General features: G+C 39.2%; 1 protein-coding gene across 1 annotated transcript; it reads right to left on the reverse strand.

The window, feature by feature from the left end:
• Positions 1-7,846: 7,846 nt before the first annotated feature.
• LOC139573473 (telethonin-like) lies at positions 7,847-9,203 on the reverse strand. The gene is made up of 2 exons (XM_071396955.1): positions 8,947-9,203; positions 7,847-8,724 (listed from the first exon to the last, which is right to left on the reverse strand). Exons 1-2 carry the CDS (start codon positions 9,096-9,098, stop codon positions 8,322-8,324), a joined length of 555 nt encoding a protein of 184 aa, XP_071253056.1. The 5' UTR covers positions 9,099-9,203; the 3' UTR covers positions 7,847-8,321.
• Positions 9,204-12,158: the final 2,955 nt, after the last annotated feature.

Here is a 12,158-nt window from a genome sequence, read left to right on the forward strand (position 1 = left end):
TTTTATACTTAAGTATATTTTAGAAATTACATTTACTTTTGTATACTTAAGTATTGTATATTTAAAACCAAATACTTTTATGATTTTACTCAAGTAGAATTTTAGGGTGATTATGCAACTACGGGCACTTCTATGTCCTCGGGTCAATTTTGGGGATTTTATAAAAAATAAAACAAATACAAATATTTGTATGTTAAGTTCACACCGGAATCACCCCATACTTTTTTAAACATCTCTCTATCAAGTATTCTAGCTACTTTTCAGATGCATTTTATACCTCAATTTCACTATTTTGCCCTTGTCCCTGACCCAGACTTTTAAGCTTCTACTATGTCTTTCTCTGAGAAAACATTAATAATTACACATTATATAATGTTATGTACTACTGAAAGAGTCAATTAAATAAAATCTAAGACAGACTTTAAAGAGAACAGTTGCAATGGATCAGGCAACACACCACCTCAGTCACCAGATGACTTGCAGCCAGAACATGAGGCTAACATACGTTCCCCTAACTTACCTGCCCTGATACCCCTTCCTCATGGTCTGCAACAGGAATGAGAAGTCGAATACTTGCTGGAAGGAAAAAGGTTGGAAGAGGTCGCTCAAAAGCATACAGAGATCTTAGTATGACAAATGTCAAACTTGATAATGCTTTACGGAAAGCTGAGAAATACAAAAAAAGGTATGATCGACTGATGAACAAAATGGAGAGACAAGATTCCCCAAAGACAAAACAGCAAATGAAGGGAACTCTGGAGAACTTGAGAAGCATTTTATTGTTTCAAAATACCATCATTGTAGAGTTAAAACAAAACTATTAACAAAATGTGCAGTGCCAAGGACAAACAAGTGGCTTCAAAAATGCTCAGAGGCAACATCCTGAGAAAGTATGGCCTGGTCAAAGCCGCAAACAGAGAATTTAGATTTTCAGCAAAAGCAATGAGGGCAAATGAAAACACGCCATCAAGTCTTCAATACTCCAGGAAAAATCAGTGTAACAGAATTAGCACTGCCACAGAAGAGAAGATCACTAGATTCTATGAACGTGATGACAACAGCAGAGCAACAACAGGGAAAAAGGACACACTAACAAGGAACAAGAAGAAAAAGCAGAAGCGCTTCTTGAATGGCACAATTCAGAACCTTTATCAGAAGTTTAAGGGAATATTCAGATATTTAAATTTCATACTGTGAATTCTGCAAAAGACGTCCTTTTTGGGTTGTCAAGTCAGCAGTCCAAGATAAGGACACATGTCTCTGCAAAACCCTCACCAACCTCCAGTTCATGGCTGACAAACTACAGTATCACAAAGTGATAAGCTGCAACAACAATGAGAACCGTATTGAGTCTTTCTGCTGTGAGAACCTGAAGAAAGAGTGCATGTACACAGAGTTCTCCCTTTGCCAAGCCAAAGAGCTTAACAATCTGACTTTGATGCTGGATAGCAGACATGGTGGTTTGAGTGGAAAAACAAAGCTGAAGAGAGAGAGAAGGAAAAACAAAGAGGGAAACATGGAGAAGTTCACTGTACATCTGACAATAAAAGAAAAGGTGTGTGGCACACTGCAGATTCTACTGGAGGACTTCTCCAAAGGATTGAAAGAGAAGTTGGGAAAACATATGTACAACTTTCGACACCAATACTCCAAACTGAGAGAATTAAAAAAGAATCTGCGGAAAGAGGAGATCATCGTGCATATTGACTTTGCAGAGAACTCAGGGGCGCAACTTTCACTGGGGACGGGGACGGGGACGGGGGGAATGACCCCCTCACATTCTGAAATTGCATTTTTGTCCCCTCCAGTTTTATCATTTGAATGTGATACAAAATTGAGGCAATGGTGTGCTTTAGGACCATGCAGACACCTCTGAGCGGTCGGGTATGCTGGTTGGAGTGTTTATCCAACTGGATCAAACAAATAATCCCCCCCCCCCCCCCACTTCTAAAACCAAAGTTCCAAAGTTGTGCCACTGAGAGAACTACCTGCGTAAATATACCAGTGAAATCCAGGCAGTTTACTTTGGTGATTCTCACATGCAGGTGACCCTCCACACCTGTGTTGGACATATCACAAATGATACCGTTTCATTTTGCTCACTGAGCTCTTCTATGCGGATGACCCCTCTGCAATCTGGGCTTATCTCTCAAAACCACTGGCCTACTTCCTTGAGCTCTGCCCACTTTTGGAATCTTACTTTTTCTTAAATGAATTACATGTTCTACAATGGTTGTTCAAAGTGTTTGCAATAAAATATTGTTTTCATAAGTTTTATTTTACATAGATGTCATTTCCACCACACCTTGTCATTTCCACCACATCCATATTTTTAGGTAAATTAGTATATTATGTATAATTTACATTTATTGATTTGTTTTAGATAGGGAAATCATATGGATGTTATCATAATCTCACAAAAAGGTTGGGTGGAAATATCTTATTTCATGATAAATAAATATTTTCAGCTGTCACAAAGGCAAGTTTATATATTCAGGCGTTGTGTTGAATTATTTATTTTAGGAACACCTTAAAAATCACTTAAAATAATATTCAATGCAAAGTTAATGTACAAATGTATAAGAAATGTGTTATAAAATAATTGTATGATATTTCATTTTCAACTAAACTAACACCTCAACTAACACCTCAAAACAAGATATGGTATCAAGAACAAGATGAAACTAGCTATAACAAGCCACTTAGATTCTCCACATGGCAGTTTGTCATTGTTGCTAGTTATCTAGCCATCCAGAACCACAACAACTCACAAACTTCTGCACCATTAAGGGAGTGAACATGCACATTGTTTTTGTGAAGTTGTCAGCTAACCAATCTACAGGCTATTTAGTGTTGTCTAAATCAAATGATCCATAGCCTATAGCCTATAGGCTACAAAGTACAGTTATATTTCTAAGATAGCTGCTGGGATGGTGTAAATACAACTAGGCTGCATTACACAATCTAATGAATATTCCAAGCCTGCTCTGCTCTTGCTGATCAAAAACCTTTTGTGTGCTGCCTAACCAATGGCTGTGCTGTGTAGGCCTAAGGTGGCAGTTCAGGGGGAGAGTCAAAGGCTTCTTCAGAAAATACATTTTGATTAGGCCTAGTCTAAAAAATGCACTATCTTACGCACGGACTAGCCTATAGACATCTCATGTTGCTGAAAGTAGGTAAATTCGAGTAGGCACAGTCTTCATTTTAGACTTTACTAACAACAAGAGGGCTTTGTGTTGGAGCATATTTCTTCCTATTTAAGAAATAAGAGATAGGTCTACCTGTTTGACAGACGAATTTAGGCTGTAGGCTGCTATATCCACAGATTTGTTGGTCAATTCCTCCACCCACCATGCACAGACAAATTTAGGCTGTAGGCTGCTATATCCACAGATTTGTTGGTCAATTCCTCCACCCACCATGCACAGACGAATTTAGGCTGTAGGCTGCTATATCCACAGATTTGTTGGTCAATTCCTCCACCCACCATGCACTCTTTAAATAGCCTACCTCCGTGTCAGTGAAGGGCTGTTAAGTTAAAACCAAGACTCGAATTGAGGGGGTATGAGAGAGTATGCCATAAGCCTACCTTTTATTAAAGAAAATGGCAAAAAGCACAGGCCCACCACTTGTTAGCTTAAGATTTTGAAGAAAATAGAACAAGGGTTTAGGTAAATATATTTTGCTGAAGGGAGGGGCAGTCATTTTCATTTCAGAGGTAAGATTTTCTCCATGTAACCCTTATTATAAATAGCGCTCACTCCCTTAATGGGGCAGAAGTCTATGAGTTGTTGTGATTCTGGATGGCCAGATGGCTAGCAACAATGACATGAAACTGCCTTGTGGGGAACTGTAAGTGGGTCGTTTCAGCTAGTTTCATCTTGATACCATATCTTGTTTTGAGGTGGTTTGACGGATTTCATGTCAATGCTAATATGGCTAAAATGAGCTAGCTAGCTAACAACTGTAACTACACTACCGTTCAATTTTTTTGTCCATTAAAATAACATCAAATTGATCAGAAATACAGTGTAGACATTGTAAATGTTGTAAAGGACTATTGTAGCTGGAAACGGCAGATTTTTTATGGAATATCTACATAGGCGTACAGAGGCCCATTATCAGCAACCATCACTCCTGTGTTCCAATGGCACATTGTGTTAGCTAATCCAAGTTTATCATTTTAAAAGGCTAATTGATCATTCGAAAACCCTTTTGCAAGTATGTTAGCACAGCTGAAAACTGCTGTGCTGATTAAAGAAGAAATAAAACTGTCCGTCTTTAGACTTGTTGAGTATCTGGAGGATCAGCATTTGTGGGTTCGATTACAGGCTCAAAATGGCTAGAAACAAAGAACTTTCTTCTGAAACTCGTCAGTCTATTCTTGTTCTGAGAAATGAAGGCTATTCCATGAGAGAAATTGCCAAGAAACTGAAGATCTTGTGTACTACGCTGTGTACTACTCCCTTCACAGAACAGCGCAAACTGTCTCTAACCAGAATAAAAAGAGGAATGGGAAGCCCCGATGCACAACTGAGCAAGAGGACAAGTACATTAGTGTCTAGTTTAAAGAATCAGACGCCTCACAAGTCCTCAACTGGCAGCTTCATTAAATAGTACCTGCAAAATACCAGTCTCAATGTCAAAAGTGAAGAGGCGACTTCGGGATGCCGGAGTCGAGTTCCTCTGTCCAGTGTCTATGTTCTTTTGCCCATCTTAATCTTTTCTTTTTAATGGCTAGCCTTGGATATGTATTTTTCTTTACAACTCTGCCCAGAAGGCCAGCATCCCGGAGTCACCTCTTCACTGTTGACATTGAGACTGGTGTTTGCGGGTACTATTTGGATTAGCTAACACAACGTGCCATTGGAACACAGGAGTGATGGTTGCTGATAATGGGCCTCTGTACGCCTATGTAGATATTCCATTAAAAATGAGCTGTTTCCAGCTACAATAGTCATTTACAACACTAACAATGTCTACACTGTATTTCTGATCAATTTGATGCTATTTTCATGCACAAAATAATTGCTTTTCTTTAAAAAACAAGAACATTTCTAAGTGACCCCAAACTTTTGAACAGTAGTGTATGTATTTGAGAGACAAATAGTGCTCATTGTGCAAATGTATGCCTATTTGTTTTCAATAAACGTTTGAGACAATTAGTGAATAGTGACAATTAGTGATTAGTGAATATGAACCATGTGAACCATGACTAGAGAACTGTGCAGCCATATTTCAGAGGCAGTGCCTTTTTAATAGTGGTGTATAATGTCAGACTTTTCAAAAGAGACAAATGTTTACCCAAGAAACAGGATCTGGCCTGCCAGCTCAATAAAGGGAGTTAGATAAGGATAGATACGACAGGTGTTTCTGCCCATGCTTTATCAGCTTCCTGAAAAAAACTTGCAAAGGTCTGTTGAGACTCATTGTGTGGCTGTGAGATTAGCAAGGCCTTAGTAGACAACGATGTGTATAAACCCTGGAATGCTAATGCCATGTAATGGCAAATGAGAGGCTTTGAAGCTACTGGCTGCCATATTGGTATACCCCAGAAGGAGCAGTCCTCCATAGGAATTAATCGAATTGCACTGTATTTAAAAAAAAATGTTTCACGGATAAAATGACATGTATTTAAGTATTTCTTTGTTCTAGTGGGGACAGTAACATTTGTAAAACAAAAATGCTTTCAGGAATATTTTTATATATTTTTATTTAGAATTTTCAGATTCAATTCACTTAATATAATTTAAAAATATGCATTATGGTGTCTGTAATAGAATATACTTGTCAAAAACAAATATAGACATTAATTAATAAATTAATTTTATAGCATCGAAATGGCTGCGTGGTGGCTTCAAAACAGCGCCCCCTGCCAATATTTAATAAACCTTAGTACTACATTCGGGTAGGTATGGTAATCCTTGAGGCATGGTAATCCTCTATCTGCTGTATCTACCGCCAGGAACAAGTAATTTCCCCCCACCTCAGACAAGGGTGCTGGTTCTAGGCTGAAGCAGTAGCCCGGGGTGCCCAATGTTCCTATGTGGGAAGGTGGGACAGAGGTGTGGAACTGGAACTGAACTTGAACTAGGAGGACCGTGGACGGGACCTCTAGAGATCATTCAGCTTCTGCTACTGTGATGCCTAGTCACTTTACCCCTGCCTTTATGTACATACATGCAAATACCTCGTACCCATGCACAGTGTTATGTTTCTGGTACTCCCTGTATATAGCTTCATTCTTTTGTATTTTATTCCTCTTGTGACATATAAAATTATATTTGATTGATTTGATTGGATTTTGACAGCAGTGCTCTGCATAGTGGGGCAACTACACTGAGTGTACAAACATTAGGAACACCTTTCTAATATTGAGTTACATCCCCTTTTGCCCTCAGAACAGCCTCAGTTCGTCAGGGCATGGACACTACAATGTGTTGAAAGCGTTCCACGAGGATGCTGGCCCATGTTGACTCCAATGCTTCCCGCAGTTGTGTCAAGTTGGCTGGATGTCCTTTGGGTGGTGGACCATTCTTGATATGCACAGGAAACTGTTGAGCGTGAAAAACCCAGCAGTGTACTACCATACCCAGTTCAAAGGCACTTAAATATTTTTTCTTGCCCTTTCACCCTCTGAATGACACACACAATCCATGTCTCAATTGTCTCAAGGCTTAAAAATCCTTATTTAACTTGTTTCCTCCCTTTCATCTAAACTGATTGAAGTGGATTTATCAACTGATATCAATAAGGGATCATAGCTGTCACCTCGATTCACCTGGTCAGTCTGTCATAGAAAGAGCAGGTGTTCCTAATGTTTTGTACACTCAGTGTATACTGTCTGACACCAAGTTGTTTTGCTGTAGTAACCGTATGTTCACTATGCCACCTGGTGGCGTAGATGTTTAACTGCATCATCAAATACAACATTACCACAGAAATGAATTAGTATAGAGTACCACAATATGAGTCATAATACCCACAAAACCTAGCGATCAAACAGGGAAATGGTTCCAATCATTTTTCCACCATTCATTTTTCCCATAGGGATTTTTGAAACACTTACAATAAGGGCTGTATTTTGTGAAGGCATACCCTGATGTGACGTTTTGATAACCGTGTAAAGGTGACTTTTGTCAATATATTTGCCTGTATTTACCCCCCCCCCCCCCCAAATGAATGCTAATTAGCTGCTAATGTGGCTACCATAAAGAACTACAAATACCATGATGATTTGGACGAGACTGACAATTTGAGGCAAAGGTAATAATCTCTGGATTAACTATCTAATGTTAGCTAAATGTAGTAATTAATAAATTGGCTACATTTCTTTAAATTGACAATCCTGTGAACTGTCTTGTGCAAGTTTTAAATTGACACAATACCTGTTAGCAAAGGTGTCAGCTAGATATGACCTGCAGGAGTTTGCAGGGATTTGCAGTCTTGCATGATGTCTACTTTGATGATAATTAGCATTTTCGAAACTGAGAGTAAATAATGCCGAATATATTGATAAAAGTCAACTTGTCCGAGAGATATTTACATTGTTTTCAAAACATCTTGCCAGGCAGGGTAAGCCTACATGAAACACAGCCCTTATTTCCCTATGGGGAAAATGGTGGAAAAAGGATTAGAACCATTTCCCTGTTTGACCGCTAGGTTTTATGGGTGTTATAACACCTCCACTGTGGGACTCTATTACACAGAACCTTTAGAAGTTTGTTACTGATGTCCACTATAAGCAAGTCTGTCTGTGAATGAAATAAAATAAACACACCTGTGAAAATACATACTGAATGGGAGGGGGATGAGGTCCCATAAATAAATCCTTTGTTTGGATTCATTTTTATTATTTGATTTATTTATTATATTACAGATCACATCACAGTACACCAGTCAAAACGTTACATATTGTATAAGAAAGGCATATACATTTCCATGCTGATGCTTCACCCCTAGATGGCGACATTAACTTCTGTTTCCTTGTATAGCAGCACCGGCTAATGTCCATGAAAATAACTTAGAGGTTTGCCAATAAAAAACTTTCCTAGGTTGAATATACTGACCATGATGTCTATGATACTGACCCAGAAAATGGTGTCATACACTGTTCCATTGAAATTCACTTTATCCTTTCCACATGTTAACAGCTCCCTCAACATAACTTTCACAGCCAGAAGTCTGTTAAAATTAAAAGTCTCTTTCATAAATAAATTAATAATTCCCTTCAACTTTCCCTTTTTCCATTTACACATTGCTGATATCATTTCCTCTGATTTTACATTTTACCTCCAACGTCCTACATTCATTCTTCCCTTTCAACCCCTGAAGGAGTGTGAAAACTCACGTGTTGGGGATATAAGACTAGATGCCCTGAAGTTAACACGGATAGGTTGGGAGACCTTAGGTAAGTCCTTAGTGATTTCGAAAATCTCCTGTTTATCTGAACATACTCCTTTGGCGATCGTCTCAAATTCCATGATAGACTTGTACTCTGAAGGAGAGGGAGATCTGTACAGGTCTTTGGGCGAGGCGGCTTTGCTGGGAGTGAAGATGGGCACACGGAGGGCGTTCTTGTATGGCAGCTGGTACTCCTTCAGCATTCCACCCCTTGTGCCCATCTTGATCCTCTGACTTGGGTTTCTCTGGACCAAGAAATGAGCCACCTGTTTCTGCTTGTAAGTCTCCTTTCTCGAGGAGTCGTTCTCAAACAATGTGGTCCTGGAATCAAGCAATAGCATTTTTTTAAAGAGCAGTTTGAAAGTGTCCTGCTGTTCTTAGACACGTTATTTGTAAGACCAATATAATCTTTGTGAAAATGTGTTAATTTAGTGAATGATGATAATGAATTTGTGGCACACATTGAACATGAACAACAGCACTCGGCTGGAACAGTGATTAAAAGCTAAATTTGATGAAACTCTATCATGCTAATATACATACTGTTGTTCTGGTCTTGTTTCCATCACCAAGTCCAACCAAGTGGCCTGGTAGGACTCCTTCTTCTCCTGGTCCTTCTCCTTTACATCGCAGTGGGCATTTACCAGATACACATCCCCACTGTTTAGACTGTTAATCTTGTGTGTGTAGAGCATAGTGGAGACAGAGATGAGAGAGTTGACTGACTACCTGTTAGATGTGCTAATCTATAGGCTTCTCTGGGACTTGCTTTTGGCTGGAGATGAAGGATAGTTGGTCTGTGTGTGAGGTTGTGTGTTGTACTGTTGTTCTCCAGAGCCTCTTATAATGTTACGGTTCTATTTTTACCCTACTACATCATACCATTGCCAATGCTGTCACCATGGTTGGCTCAGGTTGGTTGGCGTTTCAGGTTGGTTTACAGCTGTCCTGTGAGGAAGGCGACCAGTGGAAAGAGTGACGAACACCACTTTAATTTCATTGACTTGTATTAGCGTTGTATTAGCCAGTCCAAACCACACAAAGAGGTTAAAGGTCAGTCATGCTCCTCAGACTTCTCAGATACCTCATAGGCTAAATGCTTCAGGATATTGCTCAAGGTAATATGACCTCTGGTGGCAGAATTGCGCACATAGTATACATTGTATTTAATCTTTCACCCAAATGTCAGAGCCAAAGTACAGGGAACATTTTGACCTTCATCTGAATGTATTTAACATTCATTCATCATCTATTTTTTCCCCCAAAGAATTGTACAGTTGTATAAATAAACCTAGGTGGAGACTTAGAGTAATGTTCGGAGTCCATTGTTCTTGTATCATGCGTCAAAGTTGCAATTATCAGTGCATGTATTAGTGGACAGATTACCCAGGTATTCCTCATTAAGGGTTGCCCTGTAGTTATATCTGTACAATAATTCCATGTGATGATGTAGAGGTATGGATCCTGGAAATGCTAGCACGCCATCTGGAAGTTTTGCAATAGATGGACCTCTCTTTACATTGTCCTTTAACAATACTGATTTTGTCACTGAACAGATTTGACCAGATTTGAGTAGTAATGAATATATTTAAGATATTTTCAACATCAAGGCCTTTTTAGCGATGCCATACATGTTATCTAGATCCTTTTCTAAAGAAAACAGATAATTGTAGAAGTTTATGTGTCTTTATTGATCACCAATCATCACTTTAGACAAACAATATGTTATGCCACATTTCTCATAGACCAACTGTGGGTCTCACAAGCAAGTTGTTGTGTATATAGTTCCTTTCTGTTAAATGTGATCTTTGCTTAACACCATTTTAATAACAACATGGTAGATTAATCATCGAAACTAAGAACTGACTATTTAGATGTGATCATTTTCTTCTAATCATAGTTTTAGGGAGAAATACAAACACCAATCAAACTACAATGAAGAAAAATATACAGTTACAGCTGATATAGGGAAATCAGTCAATTTAAATAAATAAATTAGGCCCTAGTCTATGGATTTCACATGACTGGGCAGGGGTGGTCTATGGTTGTGAGACCGGTTGGACATACTGCCAAATTCTCTAAACCGACATTGGAGGTGGCTTATGGTAGAGAAATTAACATTACATTTTCTGGAAACAGCTTTGGTAGATATTCCTGCAGTCAGCATGCCAATTGCCCCTCAAAACTTGAGATATCTGTGGAATTGTGTTGTGTGACAAAACTGCACATTTTTTTGTGGCCTTTTATTGTCCCCACTACAAGGTGCACCTGTGTAATGATCATACTGTTTAATCAGCTTCTTGACATGCCACACCTGTCAGGTGGATGGATTATCTTGACAAAGGAGAAATGCAGGGATGTAAACAAATTTGTGCACAGATTTTGAGAAAAATATGCTTTTTGTGCATATTTTTTATTTCAGCTCATGAAACATGGGACCAACACTTTACATGTTGCGTATATATATTTTTTCAGTATACATAGATAAATCATGGCTGATGGGTCTATGAGACAGTATAACGGCCTCTTTAAGATCGAGGAACATCAAGTGCCCGCTGGGGAAATTATTTGGGGTCATTCTGTAAGGTGCATGGTCAGGTTTCAGAGTCATTGCCAAATCAACACAGCCTCCGAAACAGACACCTTGGCTGTCAACCTCGGCAGCTATTCCCCAGCCCCAGCCACTTTCTGAAGCTATGTCCCAGCAAGCCTCTGCGCTATTCACTTTCTGTCCCACTGAAAAGGACACTATGATGAAACAGCTTCATGCCATGAGTTCAGCGGGTAGGCATGTGAGCAATGATTGATGCAGTGATGGAAGATTGACGATGACTCCCTGAACTGACATTCTCTGCATACCTCATACCAACTTTCCCTCTTTCCAGCTTTGAAAATGTACTGTCGATGATTCAGGAACAGAACAGTCAAAGTTGATTATGTCATAATTCAGTGCCGCATGCCATTGTCAGCAACAGGTGCTGCAGCTGTTATCATGCATTGCTCCAGGAAGCTACATTGGTGTCATAAAGCTTAGTACTTCAAATACATCAGCAATTCTTCAGCCCAACTTCACATGGAAAATGAAATGAACAAGCAGTCACAGGCTATGGCGTGGGTTCTTTGGCATTACCCTCTAGCCGTGAGGCTGAAACTTAGTAAGCTGGTATTGGGCAATGACAGTTTTCTTGGATTCATCCCAATGAGAACAGCCTGTTCTGTTGAATCCATCAGTTCCCAAGGAAAATATTTATGATGCAGAGTTATCATGGCACTGAAAGTAGATGAGCAAAGGTTGATTTTAAACAACAACAAGAGAGCAGAATGTTACTTCTGATTGAATCTAAAATATTGGTTATCTGTTTCCTTTCCTCGGATAATGCTTTTTATAACTTTATAACATAAAATATGATGCATCACCCTCCAGGTATGGTATCAAGACTAATTCAAGGTTGAATAGGCTAAGTAAGAATTTTGTCCACAAATGTACTGAAATTTCTATTATATGTAAATAGTTTATGATTAGTGAAAGCAATAGTGTAGTTATTTTGTTAGATACTTCACCCTATTAGCAGAAATCGTATTTTTTCAAAGTCATTTTAGCTGTCGGCTGTGGCGTTTAGCTGTTCGGTCTGAACTGATTCATACTGATTCACAAATCATGGGAGTGTATCGTGTTATGCAGACGTTGACTCCCACAGAGGCCGGTGTTGCTAGGCAACCCCCTGCACTTGCCGGGCAGGTGGCCTGCTCCCTTC

This window comes from Salvelinus alpinus, chromosome 4 (assembly GCF_045679555.1).
Source record: "Salvelinus alpinus chromosome 4, SLU_Salpinus.1, whole genome shotgun sequence".
In the NCBI taxonomy this organism is placed as follows: Eukaryota; Metazoa; Chordata; class Actinopteri; order Salmoniformes; family Salmonidae; genus Salvelinus; species Salvelinus alpinus.

What these genes read in the sequence shown, in the direction of transcription:
- LOC139573473 (XM_071396955.1), bottom strand. Translation starts at nt 9,098, where the DNA reads ATGCTCTACACACACAAGATTAACAGTCTAAACAGTGGGGATGTGTAT. An exon ending in GAAACAAGACCAGAACAACA is followed by an intron (nt 8,725 to 8,946) that starts GTATGTATATTA and finishes GCTTGATTCCAG; the next exon opens with GACCACATTGTTTGAGAACG.